The sequence below is a fragment of the Jatropha curcas genome, chromosome 7 (genome assembly GCF_041381405.1).
Source record: "Jatropha curcas cultivar XTBG-Jc1 chromosome 7, XTBG_Jcur_1.0, whole genome shotgun sequence".
NCBI classification, from domain to species: domain Eukaryota; kingdom Viridiplantae; phylum Streptophyta; class Magnoliopsida; order Malpighiales; family Euphorbiaceae; genus Jatropha; species Jatropha curcas.
This window is the reverse complement of record NC_143157.1, coordinates 27,448,074-27,475,045: the sequence shown is the minus strand read 5'-3', so window position 1 is coordinate 27,475,045 and position 26,972 is coordinate 27,448,074. Positions and strand designations below refer to the sequence as shown.

Sequence of the window (26,972 nt, the reverse complement as noted above, 5' to 3'; positions counted from 1 at the left end):
TTTTTTTTTTTTTTAAATTTTTGGTGTTCCCGGGGAGTGGCGGCATCTGATACCTGATCTTAAAATTATGGAGGTTGTCTTACCTTTTTGCACTTTTGTTTCCAGAAAACTGGAAGAGAGAATTGTTGACAGTTTGAGACAATTTTTCTTAAAGCCTTTTATGATTGAGCTTATCATTTGTGTGTTCTGTTTTTGCTATATTTCACTTTCATTTTGCATTCAACCTTTCGAGATTAATAAGTTTTTCTTTCAGGTGCTTCCTCTTTTGTAAAACATTTTCTGTCTCCCAATAATATTTAACCCATTGAATAGCTCATTTAAAAAAAATATGCAGATTAGTAGCCGTAACTTGGATAGAGTTCGCAAATTGAAGAGTGCAATGACGAGGTTGACTGCTCGTGTGCAAAAGGTATGCATATAGCAGCTTGTGTTTGCAAAAGATTGCAACATGGATACCTCTATTTGTCCTTTAATCATACATCGTTACCGCTTAGGAATTGATATTGGATTCTGTTCTCCCTTGTGACAAACGCTTCTGCTTGTTTCATACAGTTTCAGATGAAGGATTCTTGCCTCTTTTAGTGAATTATCCTACACAAAGAATTCCCGTCTCAAAAGATCTTGATATTTACAAAACCCAATACTTTCTTGGATTTTTTTTGTTTGTGTTTTTTCTTTTATCTGCAATCTATTGCAAAGTGGCAATTTCTATGGATGTTTATTCAATTTGTTTGTTCACAAGTACGAAGCGCATGTCTGTAATAGATGTAACACGTTTTGGGACAATATTAATCAAAAGTCAGCTGGGGAGGTATTGAAATAGGAAAATGTTTATAAATGATAAAAATTGATCTTGTTGCAGCAGGAGATTATTTTTCATGGGATTTAGAACAGACTTATTCATTAGTGATAATGAAAGATGCTTATAGCAATCACCCTAAAACTTCTGCAAATTAGGTAGGAAGTAATATATGCTCCTCTATTGTAGGTGAGAGATGAACTGGAGCAATTGCTAGATGACGATGATGATATGGCTGATCTTTATTTGTCAAGAAAGTTGGCTGGTGCATCGCCAGTTAGTGGATCAGGTGCTGCCAATTGGTTTTCTGCCTCTCCCACCATAGGTTCAAAAATTTCTAGGGCAAGTAGAGCGAGTGTGGCAACAGTACGTGAAGATGATAATGATGTTGAGGAGCTTGAAATGTTACTAGAGGTTGTACCTGTGTTTTACTTCTCATTATCTTGCTTATTATAAGTGGGAAGAAACCAATACCTAAAAGAGGTGGTAAACTATTATTGCAGGCCTATTTTATGCAAATTGATAGCACATTAAACAAATTAACCTCGGTATGCCTTTTTCCCTTTTATGTATACAGCACCTTTAATAGGGAAAGGAATATATATTATGCAATTTTTTTTTATACATTTCTTGATTTGAAAAATGCAGTTACGTGAATATATTGATGATACAGAGGATTACATTAATATTCAGGTAGGTGATGTTCAAGTTGAATAGTTAAAACTTTCTGTTTTTATTTCCTTTTTCATATGAGATTTATGATCCTTCTGCAGCTTGACAATCATCGAAACCAGCTGATTCAGGTGCTTAATTAATCCTTTTCTGAATACTGTTTTCATAACTAGATAACAGTTGCTCTCTCTCTCTCTCTCTCTCTCTCTCTCTCCCTCCTGGAAAACATGTGAATTGATTTCTTGTACATTTGTTTTCCTCTCTTACCTTTTTCTGCAGTTAGAACTGTTTCTAAGTTCTGGAACTGTCTGTTTATCCTTCTATTCTTTGGTCGCTGCAATCTATGGTATGAATATCCCGTATACGTGGAATCATGGCTATGGATACATGTTTAAATGGGTATGCAATGACTTCACATTAGTGAATACAGATATCAATTTCAGACGGATTCCATGTATGCTGAATCATGTTGTTTTTGATATTTCTAGGTGGTTATTGTAGCAGGAGCAATTTCTGCAGTTTTATTCATATTAATTATGTCTTATGCTCGCTACAAAGGTCTGGTTGGATCTTGAATTGAAAAGCCTATTTGTTCCCCTTAGGGAAATAACATTGGATTCTTCATCCGAAGGTATTATGGCCCTTACGTTTACATTTTTCACACATTTAATATTTTGAGACTGTCTTTTGATACGTTGAGAATCACGTCTCTCCCAAATTTCAGGGCAGAGGCTGGATCTATTCAAATGACTTGGTCTGAAAGAAGTTTGTCCAAGTCATCAAAAGCTTGAGTAATTGATTGGTTCAGGTGAAGACAAGTGGTAATTGTAAAACAATACAGAATGAGATACATTTACTTGGCAGTTTTCCTTGATATTGATCCATAATTTTTCCATTTCTACTGATGGACATCAGTATTTGGCATGAACATTGGTGTTATATTTGTACATTATAGCCATTACTATACATTTCAAAGCAAACATGGTTGTCAACTGAAAAATAATATATACAAGTAATTTATTGATTGAGATTATTTTTTATCAGTCATTTTTTTAAGATAAAATGCTATTGGGGTTGATAACTAATTACAGAGTATTGATTGATAACTAATTACAGAAATTCCGTGGATTAGTGAACTTGTACTACAAAATGGAAGCAAAACAGCTTATGTACATTTCTACTTATATTGTGAACTCAGATGTGGACTTCGTTAAGTGTCAGTATCGCAATGCACGACACATTTGCTTCTTTTATCCACCAATTATTTGTTTTTGTGTTTCTCTTGTTGGTTCTATTTCCGTTTTCAAAGATGCAATCTTTTGGCCTGCAGGAGAAGTTCCTGTCTATACGAAACCTGTCAGTGTATGCTATATTTGCGTTGGCCCATCTTTGTCGTTGGTGCATATCTAACTTTCCGAGTTCTAGCATCCTCGTTTTGGATGCATGTTTAGAAGTTCAAAATAAATACTCGGAGAATGAGTTCTACTTTAAAGTAGAATGTGATGTCCTGATAGTTTTTTCACGTTTTATAAGAAATATAAAAAATGAGACATCTCGAAGTTAGTCATTTTTATTATAAAAAAATTATCACTGATTAGAAAAATGTTTTATTTTTCTATTTAATTTAAATAAATTAATTGTGAGTAGATTTTTTTAAAAAAAAAATTTAAGGTGACTCAATTATTTTCTTTATTTATTTACAAAATAATAAATTATCAAATTTAATAGAAATAATATATTAATTAATTTTATAAAAGTTGCCATTGCATTATACATTTGTGTCTTTAATGCATTGTTTGAAAAATGAGAGAAAAGCGTACCAAAACATCCGGATCCGGCAATAGATCTGAGTGCAAATTTCCTACCCTAATAGTCACAAAAGAAAAAGGAGGAAAAAATTATTTTAAAAATAATACTATAATTTTCTTAATCCATTTATATTTGTTTTCAATTACTGTATCGAGACGCGGATCATATTTCCCCGAGGAACACATCGGCGCCGATACTATTTGATCTAACGATTGTCAATCATTCTCAGTGTGGGACCGTAATCCATTTGGCAACTACGTAACAGTCTATTTGACTTTTCAATTTCCAGGATTTCATCACAATATTAACGTGTCATCTACGTGGGTGACGCTAACATAGCCTGTTAAATTACGGGCCTTATGGCAACCGTGGGCGACGCTAACATAGCCTGTTACAGTAACCGGGGTACGCCGCAACGACACCTGCAACCGAAAGCCAACGCCAAGTAAACAAAAAAAACAAGAAACGTTAAAGTCAGAGACGTTAACCCATCCTGCACACATTATTCCTCGTTCTCCAAACGAAATTGTGTAGTCGTTCTTTGTCGCAAAACACAAACACAAAACACCGCTATATCTATTTATATATAATTTTTGTTTTGGCTTCATTGTTGTGTGATTGTTTTGAAATAGGAATATCTGAAGCCTCGAAAGTTAGATCATATCAAGAGGCATTACCATTGTCTGAATCGAACAAGACCCTCGCGAATACTGTTTTGTTTTGTTTTTTTTTTTTTTTTTTCCCTTTTTCTTTCTTTAAATTTCCTTCTCCTTTTTCTCGCATGCCAAACAGAAAATTGGGCACTTCTGTTTGTGGCTAACGGCAAAATAGATCTGGTGTACTGTTGCGTATTGGTTTACATGCAGCATGTGGGATACGTAAATGAATAAAAAGAAAGATTTGTGAAGATATGTTGAGCCAGGAGGTGAAGGTCCAAAGAGAGAAGCTTGTTTCATGCATCACATGTACTCTCTGCAATAAGCTGTTCAGAGACGCCACTACTATCTCTGAATGTCTCCATACTTGTAAGACGGAACTCTCTTTATATAAAAATGTTTTATATGTGATATTCAACTTATTATTTTGTTATGTGATTTAATTTGTGTTTTTACTTTATTTCTTGATCTGGTTGATTGTTATTTTACATAATCTTTATTTGCACTTTATAGCTATTGGTTTAAATTCTGTAATCAAAGTTGCTATTTTTTCAGATTAGTTTTAGCTGCATATCATATTATTATTGTGTCAAAGAAGAAAAGAAAATCTAATCTTCCTATTCAATTTGAAAATAGTTTGCAGAAAATGTATATATGAGAAGATAGCTGAGGAAGAGTTGGATACCTGTCCAGTGTGTAATATCAACTTAGGGTGTGCTCCATTGGAGAAGCTCAGGTATTTGATTATTTTCTATTCTCTTTAGTTAATTCATTCTCCAATTGCAATTAATCTATATATTAAATAGACTAATTCTCTGGTTTTGCATAGTTTAGAGCCAAATCTTGCCAATCAATTGAAGTGTTGTGATTGTGTATGAATTGCAAGCTTATGTAATTTTTGTTATATGCAAGTTTTTTTTTTTTTTTTTTTTTTTTTTGGTATAGAAACTAGCAGATGTTGTGTGTTCCATCTGTTGATATGCTACTTAATATCGCAATTAGAAATTAATTTTCGAGTTTGTCCTAGCGCATTAATTAGTCCTGATTGGCAAACAAAGAACGTTGAGAAACTAGGCATGAATTTAGTTGATGCCTATAGAGTATACACCTTATCTTAACTTGCTTTGCTATGTTACTCTACAGGGTAGATCACTGTTTGGAAGATTTAAAGGCTAAACTCTTTCCATCCAAAAGAGAAAAGGCTAAGGCACCTGCAGTAGTTCCATTACAAGGCAGAATAAAGGAGAGATCTCTCTCTTCATTGGTAGTTAGCACACCAAAAGTATCAGAAAAATCTTTTCTTCCTGGAAAAAGATTAAAATCTATTGCGAGGAAGAATCCAGGATTGCGTGAATCTTATCTCTTCGATCATAAACCTGTCAAGAAAGTAGACGACTCCCATGATATGAGTTTAAGTTCACGAGAGACACTATGGAAAATTGCACAAACTAAAAGGCAGGTAATGGATGCCAATTTTTCCCGATATAATCAGTCCCTTAAAAATTTTGTGCTTTTGCTTTGATAATTGATGTGTAACCACATTGTGAAGGTGCATAATTCTACTTCCGAGCCATCCAAAAAGAAGAAGAAAAACGAAGATAAAAAAGAGAGTACTGAACCATGTGAAGGCAAAGCTGATTTTTACAAGCCCTTAAATTGCTTGGTTGAAGCTGCAAACAAATCCAAGCTGAATAAGTGTGATCCATTGGAAACTTTTGTTAAAATGCAGCTACCTGGTCCTGCACAGAAGGAAGTTCAAGCACTTAAAGTTGATGTTAAGGAAAATGGTTACAACTCAAAAGCCAATGGTGATGAAAATAACGATTCATCATATCCATCAACATCAATAAATTCAGTTAAAACTAAAAAGTTGCAAGGCATACAAGCAGCTGTCTCTGAGGGCTCGATCATTCCAGCGCTAGCTGTTGTTAGTGCTAGTAGTAAATTTGATGGAAGATTTAATCCAATTTGGTTCTCATTAGTTGCTTCTGATGATCAGTGAGATTGGTTTTCATTTGCCTTTATTGGAGATATGAATGAGTGAAGTTATGTTTAAATTTACTGACATTTCAACTAATGATTACAGGGAAGGAGATGTACCCTTGCCTCAGATATCTTCATGCTACTTGAGGGTTAAGTGAGTCCCTCTGTGCTTCGTTGATTGATTTTACTTTTAGTTTAATAGAAATTCCATTTCTTTTTTGCTGTTATAATTCATCTATTAAAAGCAGAGTTCCCTTCAGTTTTCTACAAAATTTCAATCATGTGTTTGAAACAACTTGATTTTAATGGTTTCATCTGGGAATTGCATATGCCTAGCCTAACCTTTTGTTGACCATTTACTTAAAACAAGAGCATCTTGAGAGGCAATTATTTAAATTTGTCACAGGGATGGGAGTTTACCCGTTTCATATATTAAGAAGTATCTGGTGCAAAAGCTGGGACTTGCTAGTGAGGCTGAGGTAGTTTCAGTTAAAGTTATATATGCAACTAAACTAAAGCTCGCGAATAATGGAGAGAGATTTACTATTGAAATTTCCTACAGGTAGAGATATCATTACACGGGCAGCCGGTGATTTCAACATTGCAGCTGCATAATTTGGTGGAGTGGTGGTTGCAGATGACACCTACATCTATTATACAGACAACTGTTGGAAGCTCAGCCAAAGATTTTGTAATGGTGCTATCATATGGCCGAAAAGTTCAACCTCCATGAAATATTCTGCTCCATCAACGAAACTGCAGTGAGAAACTGCAGTGATCTCAATCTGAATAACCCGAGACAGTAGTTCTTTTTGGCCAGATGTAATGGTCCAGAATTTTGAATTTTCATCTTGTATACGGAAGTTAAATTCGTTGCTTTGACAGTCTTGGATATTTTGTTCTTTTCTTTTCCCTTGTAAACGTATAGAAATGGTAGATATTAGAAATGGTAGATATTGTAGACAATATAGAAACAACAAGAATACTTCCTTTCATTTCACAGATAAATTTTGGGATTCTGGTAAAGGCAGGACAATTGTAGCCTGTGGGGTTCTTGCTGGCCGAACAAGCTGGCTAAGATGAATACCGAAAATATTTTTGCTGATGCATATTTATTGAAATTGTTAAGGCAGACAATGGTTTCCTAACATTTGTTTAATTTTTTAATTAAATAATGGAAGCAAATATTTACCGTCCTTAATTAATTTGCCAAAAGAAAATGAAATGAGTCAATCTCACTCTATAAGATTCCTCATTATATTATAACAATAATTAGAAATAGTCACAATCTTCAAATTTTCTAGCAGGCACTAATAAAGTTGGTCTACTGAAGTTTAACGACCCAAATTCCACTTGGGCGTTTCAAGACTTCAACTTTCTGTTGTACAGTTAGTGTCTCATAGACAGTTTACACAGATAGAGAGGTAAACGTATTAGATTTGAACAAAATTACTGCCTCATTATCTGCAGCTGCTGCCAGAAGGATTTCTCTGCTCAGCATATCAAGGCAGAATACATTTGCAAGCCATGGCAACTAAAAAAGAATAGGAGAAAACATTTTATGGCTCAATAACTTGTCCAAAATCTAGTAAAGCACAAATCATATCACAATTACGATTACTTGAGGACTCTTTATCATCACGTGTTTTCCCAGAGAAAAATATGACATAGCTACAGTGACATCCTAAATTGACTGCATACCAAGATAAACAAAGTGTAAAAGAATATTAACCACATTATCACCAAACAAGAAGTTCTGAAACAAGGAATAAATAGTGCTTAATGCAAACACATAGCTCACTTCTGACTCTTTGGACAGGAATATTAAATCATTATTTCCAGCATTTCATACCTTCTGTATGAACTCCACTAAGTACAGCATTTCAATCAAAAGAACGAACAGGTTGCCCATTATAAGTGAACATCTTCTAGAATTGATAATCAAAAGAATCAAAACCCCAATTGGTAGACAAATTCTTGATAGTAAGATCTTGACAATTAAAATATTTAGCAACAAAAGAAGCTAAACTTTGATGAACGCTATAAACATCTTACTAAACTATAACACTTGGCACCAGTAATTCACATTCTTTATCAAGAAAGAAGTTCAATGCAAGAATCACCTTCACATCAATATCCATAGCAATTATAAATTTTGTCAAAAGCAAGAATTTTTTTTTTTTTTTTTTTTTCATTTCTTCATAAAACAGAACTGCCTAACTAAAAAGAAATTATCAAGTACATCTACAGCTCCAGTCCCCCTCTTGGGCTGTCATCATCAGAAAGCAAGTTCACATACGGTGACGTTTCAATGTCATCCGCTACAAGATCATCCGTGCTCCTGAGAACCGCGTGCAAAACCACCAAAACAACGCCGATTACAACAGCAACCAATAAATTAAGCCAAACGCCACTCCAGATCAAAACCAAAATCGTCGCCACAAAAAGCAAAACTAAAACCACCAAATCATTCACCTGGTAACCGAAAATAATGAGCGGCTCATTGCGAGAGAAGTAGAGAAATACCCAAGCAATAAACGTGATTAAGAAAGCGATTAAGGAGAGGGGATGATAAAAGAGACTCAAGAAGAGGACAATCAAGATGATTAGTGAGTAATTAGAGCGAAAATGAGTGAGATTTTGAGTTATGCGAGTAGTAGCGTCGGGGATAGAAGATGGAAGATTGAGTGAGGTGAGGTCTAGGAAAACGGACCATGGGCGAAGGCCGGCGTTTAGAGATTGGGCAGTTTGCTTGAAACCAGAAAGAAATTGGGGAGCAGTTGTCATTGTTACAAAATAAAGATCGAAACTTTCGGATTCAGAGGATTTTCATTTCGTTTCAAACAAGAAATTTTTATGGAGGAACCGTGTCAATAAGGGCGAGTTAATGAGAGTCAAGTTGACTCGGGTATTTTTCAGATTTAATTAATCATAGTCTTCGACTTTATAAACGGATTTTGGGCTTGTATTCGTTAAGAAGACTTTTCATCGGTATTCGGCCCAAACTGTTGGGCATGACTAAAAGCGTTAGTGAAAAAACTTACTAATTTGGAGATTTGGAGGACGACTATCGCGTAATAAAACTGTGACAGAGTAGGATAACGACAAACTGTCATCACTAATTTAGTATAGCAATTCCTTAAACTGGTTTAGGGATTTCCTCAACTGAATCGGAATTTCACTCTCCTCACAACCAAACGGTTATCAGATATTATTGCCCCCCGGCATGAGTTACATTCGGAGATGGACAGAAGGTATTTTCAGTTTGTAGTTTATGACTGTTAAATCTTCGAAAAACCTCTGCAAATGCAAAATATTTCCCAAATTCTTTAGTTAGAACTGTTTATTGAAATCAACTACCAGAAGCATTCCTTACAGTTCACAGATTCTATCCGCCATATCTTTGAGTTGCTTTAATGGCTCTGGCACCTACTCGCCAATTACACTTCGATTCCTTTCAAAGTTCCTTCTCCACATTCTATGGTACTCCTCTCCGATTCCTCAGGTGCAATTCCTCAATTCCTCTAAAAGCTCAGACTTTTTATGCAAATAACGAGAACCCACCTAGGAAATCCATACCTGTTTCTCAACAGAAACTCGTTAACTTAAGTTTATCGACTAGCAGTTGGTTCTCTAAATGGAAAAAACCCAATAAAGAGAACCGCCCAAAACCCCCTCAGCCAGTGCTAAATTATCGAATTAGTAACAATAATGATAGTGGCGGTAGTACAATGGAAAGAATTGTAGAGAAATTGAAGGAACATGGGTACATAGATGGTGATGCTAATGGCAAGAAACAGAAAACACCAGAGAGAGCAGAGAAAGGGAGCGTAGAGGATATATTCTATGCGGAAGAAGGAATTTTGCCAAATTCAAGAGGTGGGTTCTCGAAGGAATCTCCTTTAGGAGTAGAAGATGTGTTTAAAAGTAATGAGGATGTGAGGTTTCCATGGGAGAAGCCTAAAAAGGAGCAGAATGATAATGGGAAGCAGTGGACGGCGCAGAGCAAGAGTAGGACGGCTTTGGCAGAGTTGACATTGCCGTTGTCAGAGTTGAAGAGGTTGAGGAACTTGACTTATCAAATAAAGAGCAGGGTCAGGGTTAAGGGTGCAGGGGTTACTCAGGAAGTGGTGGATACCATTCATGAGAAGTGGAAGACATCAGAGATTGTGAGAGTGAAAGTTGAGGGAGCACCTGCCCTTAATATGAGGAGGATGCACGAGATATTGGAGGTTTGTGCTTCCTCTGAATTTGGTTTTGACTTTTATTTTTGAATGTGATTTACTTTCTATAGTGCTGAGTATTGGCTGTTAGTGAATTTATTTGTCTTAGTTTTTCTTGATTGGTGATTGAATATCAATTGAAAGCAGAGGAATAGCTAAATCAATATTAATGACATGTCAATGATTTTGACAAATAACACTTTTCTTGGAGATGGGTAAAACAGCAGGCAAAGTGGTAAACTATATATTGAAAAGAAATACTGTATAATGATTTAGTATGGTTTCATTCCATCACATCAAAAAGAAATATTGTATGATAGCTTTAGAACCATTATCATGATCGGTTTAGTTACTGATTTAATGGCTTTGGTATATGTGTTCTTTTGTATACATTATTGCCTCTACTGCACTGCTTGGCATGCAGGGATGTGTTATGAATCTGCCTTTCATGTCCAAGAGAGGGGGAAGAAGGCAGCATTAATTATATGAAAATCATATGTAGGAAGATTATCTAATAGTATCTGATTGAATATTTATTTTCATCTTTTGATTGATATTTTAATACTATTATAACTCTTTTATACCTATTTCATTTTGTTATATGTACAACTTCTTTTCAGAGAAAAACTGGTGGTTTGGTGATTTGGAGGTCTGGAACTTCTGTATCTTTATATAGAGGTGTGAGTTATGAGGTTCCATCAGTGAAACTTAGCAAACGGAGTTTGAAGAGGAATGAGATGTTGACTGATTCCTTATCAGCCACCACTGCTAAAATAATTAGATTCCCTTCTAAAACTTCTAATAATGAATTGGATGTGCATCAATCAAACTCGCATGCTACTGCTAAAGACAAGGAGGAGAAAGAAACGGAAAGGCCAGAACAGGTAGAATATGAAGACGAAGTAAACAAACTGTTGGAGGGTTTGGGTCCCAGGTGCACGGATTGGGGTGGCATGGATCCATTACCTGTAGATGCTGATAGGCTTCCTGGTTTCGTTCCTGGTTACAAACCTCCATTCAGGATACTTCCTTATGGAGTGAGACGTACTCTTGGACGAAAAGATGCAATGAACTTACAGAGGCTTGCAAGAGTTATTCCTCCACATTTTGTATTAGGTTTGTCACTTTCCAATCGGTAATACTTCATTTAATTTTACAGTTCTTTTAAACTGTTTGTGCAATTTTGATTTCCAGGTAGAAGCAGGCAGCTCCAAGGCTTGGCTGCAGCTATGATCAAATTATGGGAAAAGAGTTCGATTGCAAAGATTGCTCTTAAACATGGTGTACAGCTGACTACTAGTGAAAGAATGGCTGAAGACATTAAGGTAATAAAACATCCAGCAAAAGCCTGGATTGAATCTATAATATCCAAACATAGATGTTATCAGATTTTTAGATCACATTCCAATATCAGATTTATGGTTTATTTATATAAAAAAATAGTCGAAAGACTTCCGTTTCTAATGAAATAAGTGTTCTTGCACTGTGTACTTCATGCATATACACTTGCAAGTCATTTATGTCTTTCTTCTTGTTCTTAGTGAAAAAAATACTTCATCTCAGGGATCTATGCTGAGAATGACTTTTCACTGAAGTTCTTTTCTCCAATCTGTTGAGTAGTATGCTTGTGGAAAGTTGTAAATTAATGGATGAGCTACTAGGAAACTGGCCGACCGTTGCTTTAGTTTTTTAATGGTGGGTCTTTCTTTAATACCCCAACAACTGCAATTGTTTGAAAAAGTTATCTGCTCCTTCTTTCTAGAAAGTCCAAAACAAGCATCAACTTGTGGAAAGTTTCCTATCAGAAACCATGGCTCCCTTCATGTTCCACTTCCACATAACCGTCTATTGCAGGTGCTTTCTTGAGTATGAGAAATAAAGACGGTCATTAATTTCCTCATAGTGATTTTTTTATCACTGTATGTATTTGGTTCTGCAATCTGAGAAGCAAGATGATGCAACCAGTCATCTTAGATCCCGTATAGACTGTCATGCAATGGTAGATAAAGCATCCATCAAGTAGTACTGCACAACTGATGAAATCACTTGCTTCTGCCTGATGCTTTAATTTTGATTTGCCATTGGGCAATGCCAGAAGAATAACAATTGATCCTTTTTTTGGCTGCAGAAATTGACTGGGGGTACGCTGCTTTCTAGAAACAAGGACTTCTTAGTATTCTATAGGGGAAAGGATTTTTTGTCACCAGATGTCGCTGAAGCATTGGTAGAAAGAGAGAGATTGGCAAAATCCTTACAAGATGAAGAGGAGCAGGCACGGTTAAGAGCAGCAGCCTTGGTTGTACAAAGTGCTGAAACAATGGAACAATCAGGAACTGCAGGCACTCTTGAGGAAACTCTGGATGCAAATGCAAGATGGGGAAAGAATTTGGACAATAAACACAGTGAAAAAATTATGAGAGAAGCTGAAATAGCCAGGCGTGCCAAGCTTGTCAGAAAGCTTGAGAGCAAGCTTGCTTTTGTATGTTCCTTCAAACTCGGGTCTGATGCAATATATTTTACTTGTTAAAGTGCTATATTGAACTGTGAAATATGAGTTTGTACTATTAGTGACCTCATCGGTACTTTTTTTAATAGGCTGAACGAAGGCTAATCAGAGCTGAACGAACCTTATCTAAGGTGGAAGAATCTTTAAAACCAGCAGAAAGACAGGTTGATCCAGAAAGCATAACTGAAGAGGAGAGATTTATGTTCCGCAAGCTTGGTTTGAGGATGAAAGCTTTCTTACTTCTTGGTAAATCGAGCTTCCTGTGTGATAAACTTGGATTTGCTTGAGAATATTTTACGAGAGTGGATTGTCTTGCTTCAGGTAGACGTGGAGTTTTTGACGGTACAGTGGAGAACATGCACTTGCACTGGAAGTATCGTGAGTTGGTTAAGATCATTTTGAAAGCCAAAAATTTTGAACAGGTCAAAAAAATTGCATTAGCACTTGAAGCTGAAAGTGGGGGTATCTTGGTTTCGGTAGACAAAGTCTCCAAAGGTTATGCTATCATTGTATATCGAGGAAAGGATTACCAGCGACCATCCACATTGAGGCCAGGAAATCTCTTGACGAAAAGGAAAGCTTTGGCTCGTTCAATAGAGATGCAAAGGCGCGAGGTATTGTTGCAAATCTGTATATTTTTGTCAAATAAGTTTAAATTCATTCAATTTTAAATTTCAAAGTGCATGTGAAACCAATGATTTGCACTCCAGCTGTCACAGTACTCTGAGAACGTGTGCGTGTCCTCATTTTTGTTGACTTCTAACTTAACATTGGTTCTTTGGGCTAACGTTTTGTTGCTTCCTTTCGACAATACCTTGAGACCCTGACCAATAGTGACTTTTCGTTTGCTGTATGGACTTTGTGCCTCTATTGCACTCCATCTTATACATATTTACCAATCATGAATACATAATCTTAAAAACCTTGAACTAGATATTTACAGAAAACAATTCCAATGGCTGACTTATTATATTGTCAAACAGGCTCTCCTGAATCATATTTCAGCTCTGGAGAAGAAAGTGAACAAAATAAGAAGTGAAATTGTAAGCTTCACTTACAATATAGCTATTTCTACTGTTCACCATGTTCAATCTGATGTTATATGTTTGTTTCATGTTGACATTTTTAGGAACAAATGGAGAGTAAAGGAGACGAGGAAATGTACGACAGATTAGATGCTGCATATCCTACAGATGATGATGACACTGAGGTCTGTTTATAATTTTCTTCTTTATATTTTTTTATATGCTAAATGGGGATTCAAGCACCTCTCTTTTTTCTTTTTTATCTTTCTTTTATAGGAGGGAGGAGATGAAGCATATATTGAGGCACACAACATTGATAATGATTCTAATTATGATGATGATGATGATGATGAAACTGACAACATAGTTCATAATGTCCATCCGGAAACAAGCTTTCCTTATTATGTCCAGAATCAAGAATCTGAAACAGAAACTGAGGTCTCTATATACTTAATATTCCATATCTGCTGTCTTTATTTGTTTTATGCACTGTTCTAACACCATTTCTCATTTATCCATTTCCATAGAGTTATGATCAGTTTCCTGAGACATTCAAGGGCAAAACTGATGGTGAAGAAGATGACGGTGAAAGTGAAAATGTTGTTCAAAATAGTCATACAAGTTTTCAGTACGATGTCCAGAATCAAGTATCTAAGAATCAATTTGAGGTATGTGATGGGAATGCATCAGCAGTAGTCTATGACGTTTTGGTATCTGTTAAATCCACTGGCCTGACACCCTTTTATTTATCCACTTCAATAGAATGACAGACATGAAGCAGTTCTCGAGTCTCTTGAAGGTGAAACAGATGACTTTGAAGTTCAGAATCCCCTTTCAAATTTTCCCATTGAAGTGTCCGAGGAAGAAGTTGAGTTTCACAGAGAACATGCATAAGCACCAAGGAACATGGTGTGCACAAGCACGGAGCGAAGGGACAAAAATACTGGTTTATGTTGATTGACCTAATTACAAGGCACGAGGTATAACTGCAGAACAATTTAAACGAGAATGTTGCCATTGCCTAACAGCAATTAAGATCTCCAACCACCTTCAAATCTGTTATGATCCTAGTTGCAAGGTACAGACATCTCCGAGAGCATGCATATATACCTATATTCACACAGGCTTTTGTAGTAAATTGGTGCATTTGGCTCTTGTTGGCTATTTACCATTTTTTTCATATGGCTGTGAAGTATAATTAATGTGGAACAAGTTCAAAGCTTGACCAGCTTTTCTGATATAAGAAAGAAAGACGAAAATTGTATATGTCAATGTCATTCTTAGCAAGCCTTTCTGGCTTCTGCAGTAAATGATCTTGTATGCCACTGTTCAAAATTCTATAATACATGTTATGGAATATTTTTCCAAGCTTACTCATTGAAGGAATGTAAAATCCTAACCGTTCCAATAGAATGATTATAATGAAAATGCAATACTTCAACTCCAATAAAATATAAACTAGCGCAGTAACTCTTTATTTTTCTTTTTTTTTTTTTTTTTTTGGCGTGTAAGCTGACAGGTAGCCGCCTTTTCATAACTAACGACAACAGCAAAGTGGGCCATTTTTTTATATTCTTAACTTTTGTCAAAAAAAAAAAAGGTGAAAAAAAAAGTGAGACCTGGTAGTCGTAGACCGCATAATGTTATAGAAAATTAGAAAACCAACAGCTCCTCCACTTCCATATTTCCAAATCCAATGACCAGAAAGTAGGCCCCATTTCAATTAGCTTTGAAGCGACCAAAACGAATATAGTTTGACCACATGCCAAACGTGTCTCATTGACTTCATAACAAATGGAGAAATCCTGTTATTTATAGCCGTAGAAACCACAATTTGAAATTCCCACAACAAAAAAAAGATGGATCAATTTTCTGAAGAGGATTTTCTAGGTGATGTCTTTTGGTCTGAGATTGAAACACTGAATCAAAGTTCTTTCTTGCCATATACAAGCACACCCATAAACCAAATCTGGGTAAATTATAATTCTAGCAATAATGGATCAAATTCTACTAACTTGAACAAGAGAATGATAGAATTCATGAAGAAAAGTAGTTGTCCAATAAGGATTGAAACTCAAGAATCTGAGAGCGAGAGATTTCATCGCCGGAAAATGTGCGAAAGATATAGAAGAGAAAAGGAAAAAAAAGAGTACTCGGCCCTTCACTCCATGTTGCCCCTTGGCACCAAGGTTAAATATTTCCCTGTTATGAGCTCAAATCTCATTTCGAAGCAAGTTATATAATCCATATTTCTTAGTTATTGATGAAGGAAGCGATGTAAAGTTCTTTTGTTTTATTTTTTTTCTATTGCAGAATCATAAGAATTCGATTATGCAGATGGCGGCAAAGAGAATTCAAGAGCTGAGTGGTTATAAGGAAGCGTTGCAGAGGAGAAACCATGAGCTTGAAGTGAAATTGGCTGCCATAGGCATTGGAAATGTGAGAAGTACTAAAATAAAGTTCAAAGTAGCTAACCCAGTATCTGGAGCGGATTACATTATGGAGGTGCTTAAGTGCTTGAATAGCTTGGGATCAAAAATCAGAACCATTCAATCAACATTTTCTCATCAGGAACTTGTAGCTGTAATGGATATCGAAACTGAAGTAATACCCGTCTTCTTTCCTATTCCAATTAACCATATTTTCATTGGGTTCAAATTCGTAATTTTACTGTTATAAAATGACTTCAGTACTGTTAAAGTTTTTTATTTTTAAAATAAACTAATTTAAAAAAAAATTTCATGCTGGTTAAAGTAATAGAAATAATAAGCATGTGCGCAGTCACTTAAGACATGCTAATTTGCCACGTTTTATTTATGGGTTACGCTAATTAGATTCGTTAACATTTGGAAGATTTCAGATGCTGACGTAAGAAAAGAAGTGCAGAGAACACTAGAGGATGCTGAAAGGAAATTCCACTTTCATTTCCCAGAAGGTTGCTGAAGCTAATCAAACAAAAAATTGGGGTTGCTCCAATTACTATTTTCTTTAGTGATTCTTTATTAATAATCCAATGTTTAAGTCTTCTCAAAAAAAAAAAAAGAAAAAAAAAAATCCAATGTTTAGCGATTTAATACACAACCCTATGTTTTAAATTGACTAGAGACTTAAACTATTATAACACTACTAGTGTTACAGTTAAGGATTAAGCAATCATAAAGGACTCATTTTTATCTTATTATATTATTTATTTTAGCTCAAGTGGAAAGGCAAAGTCTATCTAAGGTAGTATTTTGTTCAACTTTGGATTTCTCTATGTTAAAAATCAAATATTTATAACATAATCAAAGGAATGTTGAATAGAAAACACAGTTAATGACTTTTGTGAGATTATGGTCTTTTGGATCGCCCACCTTCAAATCTGCAAAGTTGGTTGTATATGTAAATTTTCATAATAGGAGGTATATAGAAAAATTTTCAGATTGAACAAATTGTATTTGTGTCAATGTTTCAAGCACAGATCTAGTTAGGTGATTATGTTGACAATAGTCAATCCTCTACTTTGTAATCTTTGTTGTCTAAAATCCAACCTACTGATTAACGAATTGGTCGATTAATAAGCTAATGGATTGATTAATCAATTTTATCGGCTCCAAATTAGCAAAATATATATTTTAAAAATTTCGCGAATAACTTTTAGTATAAAAATAAATAAATAAATAAGAAATTAAAAAAAATCAATTTTTCGGAATTCGTAGTCAAGGGGCACAAACGCGTCTTGTTGCTTGGTTTTTATTGTATCTTAATTTATCTTTTTCCCTTTCTGTATTTAGAGTGAGAACAGATTGACAGAATTCTTAATAAGAGGTATCAAACTATTCAAATTACACAGCATCCTAGATTCGTTAATATTTTAAAAAGCTGGTTAGGCTTTCTTTTCATTTGATAGACGAAAAAAAGTCATTAAAAATCATTCATCTTTAGATAAAAAAGGGATCATAAATACTTTCACCGGTAAACCAAACTGATCTTCCAAAATAACCAAAACATAAAAATAAAAACTTCGGGTACTAATGAAGAAATGCAAAATGAAGCATCCAAAATTGAAAAATCCAAGAGCATACTTTATATTATCATAAAATATCCAGAATAATTCAAAACCAAAGCAAAATCCCTAGAACAATTGTTTAAAGACCTAGACATATAAAGCAACAATTTAAATAGACAAAATATTGATCAACATAGCCGTCCTCATGTAATAGGAAATAACTAGAGTATCCAAGCTGCAGCAAAACATTTCACTTAAGAGGAATGAACCTAGACGAGTGGGTGGCACCAATACCAGGTCTACCATGTTTCACAGGCTTGTATGAGATTGAGAACTCAGCAAGATAATGCCCGATCATCTCAGGCTTGATTTCAACTTGGTTAAAGGTCTTCCCATTGTACACACCAATAATGCTTCCAATCATTTCGGGAACAATAATCATATTGCGGAGGTGGGTTCGAACTGGTTCTGGTTTCTCACCAGGTGGTGCTTCCCTTTTCTACAACAAGACAAAAAAGGAGAAAAAAATGTTTAAGTGATGATACACACTAAAAAAAACGAAACGCAATCGACAGATGACATCATTGGTTGAGCAATTAACCCTATAATAAATTAATGAGTTTGAGAAGCATCTTGGTAATACAACACCAGCCCGCAACAAAAAGAAGGCAACTTCAAAAATCCATAGATTAGTCCAAATTTCTGAATCAAGGACCATTTTCCTACCACTGATCCTATATAAAGCGTTAAATATACCAGCAAATTCCCACACAGTAGACAATGACTTTGGGGTGAAAACAAAAAGCATAGACTAAAAAATTGTAAGTGGCAGGTACTAATTCAATCAAGATCGGAAGATAAGGACGGATAACCCAAAAAGATAAATATTACAAATGCTAACGGTAATCAATTTACTTCCAGATTTTCAAGTAACAACCAACGGATCAAGAGAAAATTAAATCAATAATCCTATGACTACCACTTGATTCACAAAATTCCAACCCAGGGATTGACAATTTGTAGAGCAGCAACTTTATACAATCCTATGACTATTTCTTATCAACGCATTCATTTGAGCAATAATTGAAAAGATATCAGAAAATAAGGAAAGATCAACCAGTTATTCAATTGATCAATCCAGATAAATGTCAAAGTAATTTATCTCCTCAAACTAAGCACTCACGTTCAATTAAAACACACAAGCAACATAGTAAAAATTAGAAATCAAATCCCTAGATTCAAGCAAAATCACAAGTTATCACTTAAACCATTAAGACAGAATGATTAGTTACGAATTCTTACCGCCTTGCGCAGCTTCTTGATAAGAGCCATTGGCTTCCTCTTCAGACCTCTCTGAAACCTATAATAAACATTTTCAAATACATTGATAACGGGAAAAAAATAACCAAATGTACATACAAGAAAATAAGTATATTACAAAATTATTTACCTTCTGCGAGCACGGGCAGGAAAGAGTTTGACAAGCTCATCAGTGGTCATGTCAAGGAGAGCATCCAAATCCACTCCCCTAAAGCTGAACTTCTTGAACGTTCTCTTCTTTGGCTGTCCTGCAGCCACCTCTGTCTCCACATCCGCCTATACACACATTTACCACAGGCAATTTGTTATACGCACGTTATAGATACATCGATCGAGAGAGAGAGAGAGAGAGAGAGAGAGAGAGTACCATGGTTGCTGGTAGTTGATTGGAATCAGAAAACCCTAACCGGAGAAATAAGCTCGAACAGGATTAGGCCGCTAGGGTTTTTGAGTAGGGGAACTTGTGAGAGGAGCAGAGTTGCGCTTATATATCCTTTACAAATCAGTGCGTAACCCTAAAATGAGGTTTTTTTGCATAAAAGGGTCTTCAGAGTTTGCTAATTACGTCTGGTCCTCTGGACCTCTTGGGCCTTTCTTGATGTATTTTTAGGGACTAGGCCAACCTGATTAAGAGTTGGGCTTCGTCTGTTTTCCGATACTTACGGAGATACAATTACATAATGATACATAATAAATTATCATAACTTTTATTTTTATGATGAAAAATAAATAACATTTTCAAAAATTAGACTATTAGAGAAAATAAAATAATATATTAACTGAAAAAAATTTAAAAATTTAAAATTTTATTTATATTATTTTTAATCTCTTTTTTTTTTTTAGAACCGTTTTTAATCTCTTTTTAGTTGATCATAATGGATGCCATAATTTAATACAAAAGTTGCATTTCTTTTTTCTTTTTAAAAATCATCCGAACCCTAAACCAACTAAATCCAATTCAAATTTGGTCATAGTTACCTCTCTTTACATGCGTGTTTAGTAAAGATAGAATCTAAGAGCTATTTCCATATACTCAGCTTGCGTTGCCAATTGAACTATATTTTTAAGTAAAGTTACTGTTCATTTTAATATATGAACATTATATCATTAGATTTCTCCAGCTAGTTTTAAGTTTCTATTCAAATTAACTGAGTTTTAAGGATTTGAACTCGTACATCAATTTTTTTCTAGTTTTTTAACCCTAGCTTTATTTTAGAATTGCCTATATTTGTTAGTGTAGCCCTCCACCTCCTACTATCTCTTTCATTTTACGTTCTTTTGCTTTTAATATTTTTTATTTTAATAAATTTAAATTTATTTTTCCTATAATATATCTGTCTTTTATATTTTGTTATGTTTATTGTCTCTAAATTTAGATTTTTTTTTTTGTCCATTCTTTGTGAGGGTAGTCATTTCTTGTGAAGGTTTATTATTAAATAAAAGTATGATATTCGATGTTATTTGGTCGAAGACTTTAGATGTTGATTTGCAGGTGTGGATCTTCTATTTGTAGAGTCAGGTAGTGCAACTTATTCCTCAATTGATGTTATTGATGCATAGTGGCAGAAACCATGTGTATTCGTTATATGTTGCAAATTATTGAAAAAGCAATCCAGTTAAAGAAGATCCAGGTGAGTTATTATTTTGACATTCAAATTAATTAACAAACTAGTTGCTGCTATGAAGATTTATATCTTTTATCCATATCCCCAAGCAAAAATATCTAATATTATATTTTTTTAGTTTTGACTTCATTATCCAAAAAGATATGAATTATTTTATTTCGTCAATAGATCAGAGAATTTTATTAACTAATAAAGTTTTATGTAAAGTCTATATATTTATTTTTAATTATTGATATTATTATTAATGAATTATATTTAAAAGTTAAAATTAACTAAGTTTCTGAAAATGTTACTTTAAAATTTCATGATAGAATAATAAGTACTTACTGCATATTTTTGTAAAATCAGAATTTCGTATCTCCAGTGATTGCTCGAAGTCATTGCTCACTCCATGTCACGCACATATTCCAGCAAATTACTTACAATTTCACAATCCGCGTCGTCGCAGACCTTTCCATGTCACCCAATCCCTTCACTTCAAGCAGCTCATTTTCATTATTCACCGTAGATAATTTCCAATCCGATGGCTCACGGCGATACATCCTTCTCTCACCGATCGCGATCCGGAATAAACCTCCTTCCACCAATCATAGCTCTCCTTCGCCATTGCCGGACTCTTTATAACCCCTTCGTTTTTTTTTTTTTTTTGGGCTTCCAAAAACTCGAAACTCACCATTTTCCCTCTCTCCCCCTCTCCGCTTTCAAAATTTTCAAAATTTTAAAAAACCCTAAAATTTTGCACATCCTCATTCTCTAATTGTCTGTAACCATGCCACCTGCCGCCGTCGAAGCTCCGGTCAAGGCTAAAGCCAAAGCTTCAAAGGAGCCAAAATCGAAGAAAGCTGCCCCTGCTCCCAAGAAATCCAGGGCCTACCCTCCTTACAGCGAGGTAATGCAGTCTAATAGTAGCTAAATACATTTCTATGCGTTTGTGCGTGATTCCATTTTTTAAATTTTAAATTCGTGTATAGATGATAAACGAGGCGATAATGGCGTTGAAGGAGAGGACCGGATCAAGCCAGATCGCGATCGCCAAATTCATTGAAGAGAAGCAAAAGCCCAACCTACCTGCCAATTTCAAGAAGTTATTGCTTGTTCAATTGAAGAAGCTTGTGGCCAATGGCAAGCTTGTCAAGGTCAAGAACTCCTTTAAGCTCCCTCCCAAAACTGCTTCTGTCTCTGACGCCAAAGCACCAGCAGCCAAGCTAAAGGCCAAGACTGAGGCTCATGTTAAGCCGAAAGGCAAGGATGTGACTGGACCAGAGTCAAAGAAAGTGGTGAAATTAACAGGCGTGAAGTCGTCGGCTAAGAAAGAGGCAAAATCTTCTGCTGTGAAAGCACCAGGGAAGAAGAAGACAGCTGTTACGGCCAAGAAGAAGATGCCGATGAAGGTAGCGAAGAAGCCAAAAAGTATAAAGTCACCGGTCAAGAAAGCAACAACTAAGAGGACGAAGTAGACAGGTTCAGATTTGTCAGTGTTTGTTGAGTATTTATCTAGGTATGTTTTGTAAATTTAAGGGTTAAAAAGAGTTTGTTTAGGCAGTTCAGGATAAATTGCTTTTTGATGTTCATTCAATACCAAAAATCAATGCATTGCATTCTGGTTGAATGAAAACATGAAATATCTTTCTATCAGTCTCGTCATTCTGAAAATTAACATTCATGAAGTTAAAATTTGGTCATGCATGAGTTGAAATACATCCTTTTCAAGCCGAGTTGTCCTTTGGTGGTGGATTTTCAATCATTTGAATTGCCCTTTTGAGCTCAGATTGAAGAGCAGATCTTGAAGGTGACAAGACGATGTCGTTCCAAACTGAGCCGGACTTGCATATTGCACTTGGATCGGCATAAAGCTCATATATAGATTCTGCATCAGAGTTTAAACTGCTCACGTCTGTTAAGCATTTGATTTCTTCTGTATCAATCAGCAGCCTGCTCTCTATATCTTTCCATGCTATCAACTGCATTTCACACCTAACCAAAGTAAGTGCCTATTGGATAATGTTTAGCAGTGTACAAAAACTTGAATAGGCCTAGGTTGGCCTTGTAATTTAAGTGCTTGTTCAAGTTCAGAATGACAATCAATCTCTGTACACGAGATGAGACGATCCCAAGCCCATAAATGTCATTTTTTGCTATCTACATCTACAGTGAATCCAATGTTGAAAAAAAATCCAGCTCTCTTATTCACATGATTCAACCTAATATTTTTAACAGCCAATAAAAAAATCCCAATAAAGCTGGTTCCAAAAATGCTAGAGCCTGTCTTGTCTCTTCAATATTATTTGCCAAGATTTTAATTGGAGAAAAAAGAAACAAGAAAACAGAAGAGGTTCATACACGTTATGCATGAAACAAACATGTAAGCAAAATCTTACCCTAGGTGGTCCTCCTACTGCATTGGTGCAATATAGCCTGGCATGATCAACAAGTTCACAGTATCTCCTAAATAAACCAGCAAATCTCTTGTGTGACTTCAACTGTGAACTAACCCTTACAGCTCTTCTAGTCATTATAGCTCTCCTGTTCGAATTCCAAAAAATTAACCAAACTTCAATTAAAGTATCAATAGAGTAAATTCATAGATCGTGAAAGTTCTGAATTATATACCTGATGCCTCTCACAACTGCAAGATAAGCATCACAAACGACTCCAACCATCTCTATTCTATATGGTTTCCTTTGTTTTACTTCTCCATTTTCATTCTGTTGTTGATTTTCACCTTCCTCTCTCTCCCAGTAATTTTCAGTAACAGTTCCATCCGCAGCCACCTTATATCCTACTCCCATTCGATACTTGTATTTATGCACATTACGCGCCATTGCAATCGTCTGTTCAACAAAAGGCGCCCATGAGAGGGTACCATCCATGATCACATCCCGACCCTCATTTAGCGCGGTTACTAGAAGTGATGACGCAGCATCAGTGGACGATTGGTGCACCTAACACATATGAATTTAATGCAAATTTAAAACCTCAGCATTTCAAATTAACAAATTGTATCATTCATCAGGAGATAAGACCATTTACCAGTTCAGCAGTTGGGAGAAGGTCATCATGGTGACCCATAGCGCTTATGGCTCTGTAAATAACATCTGATTCTTTAAATGCATCTGCTTCCACTATTAATGGTGCCGCTCCTGACCAGAATGAGCTGTCAAACACTCGAAAATACTTGATCAATGAATTACTGTACCAACTGAAATTTTTGAAGTGAAATACTAGTACGAAAAATATGTTTATTAATTATGATGCTTGAGTTATTTTATTAGAGGTTTACTCTTTGAGAATATCTTTGATGACTGTGCTCTTGCCAGCCCCCATACCACCGCCCATAAGAAGCAGCATTGGACTCCTCTCGCTAAGGGCCATCGGAACCATTAAATCGGAAGTTTGTGATCCACCCTTGCCAATTGCTCTCATCTCCTCCACCAGGGTTGAGAGGACTCTTGTCACCTTCAAGTCCTTAGTCACCTTTTCAAATCTTTGTTTCCTAAACAATTGTACAAAAAATAAATTCAAGAATCATCACTTACTGATCAAAAGATGGGGATTTTCTTTGTCCGTCAAGATACCAGAGTAGAGAAAAACTGATGGTAGTTTTATGATACTCTGGCACGGAAGTATCAGAGCAGAAGTTCAGAATTCAGACAGCTGTTGAATTTTCAATTGAACGTGAAGGGAGATATTAGTGAATTACGTCCATACTCTCTCTGATATTTTCCCACAACTAGATTTTTTTTTTTCTTTGAGAATACAATAGATTCATTCCGATTTCTGAGACTGGTAAAACCTTGATTTTTTTTTTTTTTTTCCTGACAAGAGCTTAAAAATGGGTAGAAAAGACAGGAAAAAATAAAATACATTTCAACCGGCATTACACATTTTACCAAAACAAAATTTTATTTTATATACAGAGTTTTTATATGCAAGGATAGTTATGCCAGTAAATTAAATAGAAGCCATAACTAATTCAATTATTATTAATAAAAAAATCTACAATAATACTGCCAGTTAAATCGTTGACCTTCCAAATATTCAACTATTTCAACAAATATTTCCAGAAATTAGACCTCAACTAGACATTTTTCTTTTAAAGCCAACTGGACAAAAGAATGTAAAATTCTTACAATATTTTTCAAGTTGCTATTATAATAATATATCTTTATATGAAAATGGTGAATGGAAGTAATGCACAGCCACTGAAAAGAAAACTTCTGCAATAATGAAAAATAATCCTTACCGTGTAGCTGCCATTACGAAATCTTTGAGTTTTGGCTTATTCTCAGATTCATCATTAATCACCTGCAATTCAAGCAAGAAAACAAGTATGGTAAATACTTTAATTAATCTGTAATCTTTTTAATTAATTCAAAAATGAAAAAATTGTACCTGAGTAATCATATGAGAAAGTTGAGTCCAGTGAAAGGCAAAATAACTAAGGATGCATCTATCAAATTCTTCTATAAGCTTCACATACAAAGACTCAGCCTCAGCTTCATTAGCAAAAAACTCATAGATATTACCTTCGCAGTCTTTACTTTTCCTCAAATAATCATAAGCCAACTTGCATAGCTGTGGGCACTCGTTTGGATCTGCAAATCCAAGTTGCCTAGCTACACCACAACCAAATCAAACAATTAAATTAACAAAAACTGGATTAATCAGAGTAGAAATATCTTTTTTAAATGTAATTACCAACATAGTGAGAGAATCTCTCTAGATTTCCGATACGGCCGGATTCTCTTCTGTCAAGCCGTGGAATTAGCAAGCTTCTTCCTGCGTCTCTTTTAGCTTTTGACTTATTCCGGTGATAGTGAGTAGCAGCGGCAGCGGTGACGAGACTGAACAAGGAAGCAGCGACTATCCGAGCGACCATGGCCTTTCCACCATGACCATCATCTGAAGAAGAAAGTTAGAAAATAATAATAATAATAACAATAAATCATCTTGCTTATTATTATATTATTAATAACCATTTGAAGGAAAGAGAGAGAGCGAGAGAGAGAGAGAGAGAGAGAGAGGCGCACCTTGCCTCATGTTGTTGGACTTTCTTCTAGAGATGGAATTGAAATGCAGCAGGTTTACTTTAGCTGATGAGTGGACTGGTTTTTTTGTAAGAGTAGCGATTTATTTATGAGTGTGAATGGGTCATTAAAAGCATCAGCACTAATGAACAGAAAGAGTCGCTGTATAGTCTTTGTTTAATGTCAGAAGATGCACGATATAAACGAACGGAAATAAAATAATTCTGCTTTGCTAGTTTAGTATTATTATGAAGCTTCCATTGATGAAAAGTTATTTATTTTATATATTATGAAATGAAGTTTGATTTATTGAATTAAGAAATACGACCAAAGACCAATAATGCAGTGATATTTAACATTTATGAATTTAGTTCTTTTTTCAACACCAATCTTGTGAGGACGTAGGGTATATCCATACAAATCTCGCGAGGATGTGATCACTAAATTAATAAAAATAATTTTAATTAAGAAGATTGGGACTTAAAACTTTTCGATCACCATCATTTGACACGTGTCATACTTGTGAGAATGTGATCATTAAATTTATAAAAATAATTTTAATTAATAGGATTCGAAGTTAAGACGTTTCAATCGATATCGACACATATATTTCAAGAATATTTAGTTATTCACTGTAAACAATAACGATACTGCACTTGGAATTTCTTTAGTTTCACTTGCGCACGCATATATTACAAATGTGTATAGTGTTGTAATCTGAATGGAAGACAAATAAAAAGTCAGAGCTTTATTATTATTATTATTTTAATGTGTAGCTTAGACAGAGCGCGGCAAATTAGCTTTCTTTGGTGAAAGCTTTTACTTGACAAATAGAAACATGGGTCTTGAACTGATAGTCTAGCGGCTAACATCTTGGTAGTATACCTCTAGGTGATGGATTGAAAACGTATGAAAAGCATTTTGGATGAAAAAAAAAAACATTTAATTAATAAGAACCGGTAGCAATAGAATAGAAAATTAAGAATGATATTTAAATTAGAAACTAAGAGCTACATCCATTTAATTTTGACCAATGAATGATTAAGTCTGGTCGATTTAGCAGGTCAATGCATGGGTTTGCCATTTCCAATTTTGTTGATAGATCCAAATTGAAAAATGACCATTTATAGTTTATCCGGATGAATCGAATAGTCAAAACTGTATAACTAAAAATATATCACCATGCTTATCAAAATTGACCAATTATTTAGATATAACTAAATCTACAAATCGATTTTTCTATTTTTTATTATAAGAATTTAAATAATTAGAAATCTAAAATTTAAAAATTTCCGTCTGATTTTATTATATGAAGAAAACTATTTTAAACAAAAGACTA

The 26,972-nt window shown here is 35.0% G+C and overlaps 8 protein-coding genes across 9 annotated transcripts; 5 read left to right on the top strand and 3 right to left on the bottom strand.

The window, feature by feature from the left end:
• The first annotated feature begins 90 nt into the window (after nt 1–90).
• LOC105632086 (magnesium transporter MRS2-I) lies at nt 91–2,504 on the top strand. The gene is given in 8 exon segments (XM_089723947.1): nt 91–409; nt 989–1,213; nt 1,303–1,347; nt 1,448–1,535; nt 1,538–1,602; nt 1,751–1,870; nt 1,960–2,102; nt 2,196–2,504. Coding segments are annotated over 7 exon segments (711 nt in total). The 5' UTR covers nt 91–328; the 3' UTR covers nt 2,047–2,102; nt 2,196–2,504.
• Nucleotides 2,505–4,008: 1,504 nt separating this feature from the next.
• LOC105632085 (E3 ubiquitin protein ligase DRIP2) lies at nt 4,009–7,115 on the top strand (the record flags this gene model as incomplete). Its single annotated transcript, XM_012214371.4, is given in 7 exon segments — nt 4,009–4,305; nt 4,573–4,672; nt 5,080–5,395; nt 5,486–5,934; nt 6,023–6,073; nt 6,326–6,398; nt 6,482–7,115. Coding segments are annotated over 7 exon segments (1,275 nt in total). The 3' UTR covers nt 6,653–7,115.
• A 751-nt stretch (nt 7,116–7,866) lies between these two features.
• On the bottom strand, nt 7,867–8,847 carry MPI7 (CAMV movement protein interacting protein 7). The gene has a single exon (XM_012214373.4). It carries the CDS (start codon nt 8,704–8,706, stop codon nt 8,164–8,166), a length of 543 nt encoding a protein of 180 aa, XP_012069763.1. The 5' UTR covers nt 8,707–8,847; the 3' UTR covers nt 7,867–8,163.
• A 218-nt stretch (nt 8,848–9,065) lies between these two features.
• CFM3A (CRM family member 3A) lies at nt 9,066–15,041 on the top strand. The gene is made up of 11 exons (XM_012214374.4): nt 9,066–10,151; nt 10,763–11,258; nt 11,337–11,467; nt 12,271–12,621; nt 12,738–12,894; nt 12,970–13,262; nt 13,632–13,691; nt 13,778–13,858; nt 13,950–14,111; nt 14,201–14,341; nt 14,436–15,041. Exons 1-11 carry the CDS (start codon nt 9,336–9,338, stop codon nt 14,565–14,567), a joined length of 2,820 nt encoding a protein of 939 aa, XP_012069764.1. The 5' UTR covers nt 9,066–9,335; the 3' UTR covers nt 14,568–15,041.
• Nucleotides 15,042–15,506: 465 nt separating this feature from the next.
• BHLH92 (basic helix-loop-helix (bHLH) DNA-binding superfamily protein) lies at nt 15,507–16,851 on the top strand. The gene is made up of 3 exons (XM_012214375.4): nt 15,507–15,862; nt 15,987–16,277; nt 16,527–16,851. Exons 1-3 carry the CDS (start codon nt 15,533–15,535, stop codon nt 16,614–16,616), a joined length of 711 nt encoding a protein of 236 aa, XP_012069765.1. The 5' UTR covers nt 15,507–15,532; the 3' UTR covers nt 16,617–16,851.
• Nucleotides 16,852–17,716: 865 nt separating this feature from the next.
• Nucleotides 17,717–19,508, bottom strand: LOC105632091 (Ribosomal protein S19 family protein). Its single transcript, XM_012214377.4, has 4 exons — nt 19,349–19,508; nt 19,112–19,257; nt 18,964–19,021; nt 17,717–18,160 (listed from the first exon to the last, which is right to left on the bottom strand). Exons 1-4 carry the CDS (start codon nt 19,349–19,351, stop codon nt 17,912–17,914), a joined length of 456 nt encoding a protein of 151 aa, XP_012069767.1. The 5' UTR covers nt 19,352–19,508; the 3' UTR covers nt 17,717–17,911.
• Nucleotides 19,509–21,002: 1,494 nt separating this feature from the next.
• Nucleotides 21,003–22,748, top strand: LOC105632093 (histone H1). 2 transcript variants are annotated; one of them, XM_012214380.4, is made up of 3 exons: nt 21,003–21,495; nt 21,578–22,104; nt 22,375–22,748. In XM_012214380.4, exons 1-2 carry the CDS (start codon nt 21,376–21,378, stop codon nt 22,061–22,063), a joined length of 606 nt encoding a protein of 201 aa, XP_012069770.1. In that variant the 5' UTR covers nt 21,003–21,375; the 3' UTR covers nt 22,064–22,104; nt 22,375–22,748. The 2 variants fall into 2 exon arrangements, with proteins under 2 accessions (XP_012069770.1, XP_012069769.1); XM_012214379.4 differs by lacking the exon at nt 22,375–22,748 and having other exon boundaries at nt 21,005–21,495; nt 21,578–22,241.
• LOC105632092 (P-loop containing nucleoside triphosphate hydrolases superfamily protein) lies at nt 22,183–25,794 on the bottom strand. The gene is made up of 9 exons (XM_012214378.4): nt 25,637–25,794; nt 25,305–25,508; nt 24,999–25,222; nt 24,850–24,911; nt 23,887–24,099; nt 23,637–23,760; nt 23,217–23,548; nt 22,985–23,129; nt 22,183–22,567 (listed from the first exon to the last, which is right to left on the bottom strand). Exons 1-9 carry the CDS (start codon nt 25,644–25,646, stop codon nt 22,313–22,315), a joined length of 1,569 nt encoding a protein of 522 aa, XP_012069768.1. The 5' UTR covers nt 25,647–25,794; the 3' UTR covers nt 22,183–22,312.
• Between the last annotated feature and the right edge of the window lie 1,178 nt (nt 25,795–26,972).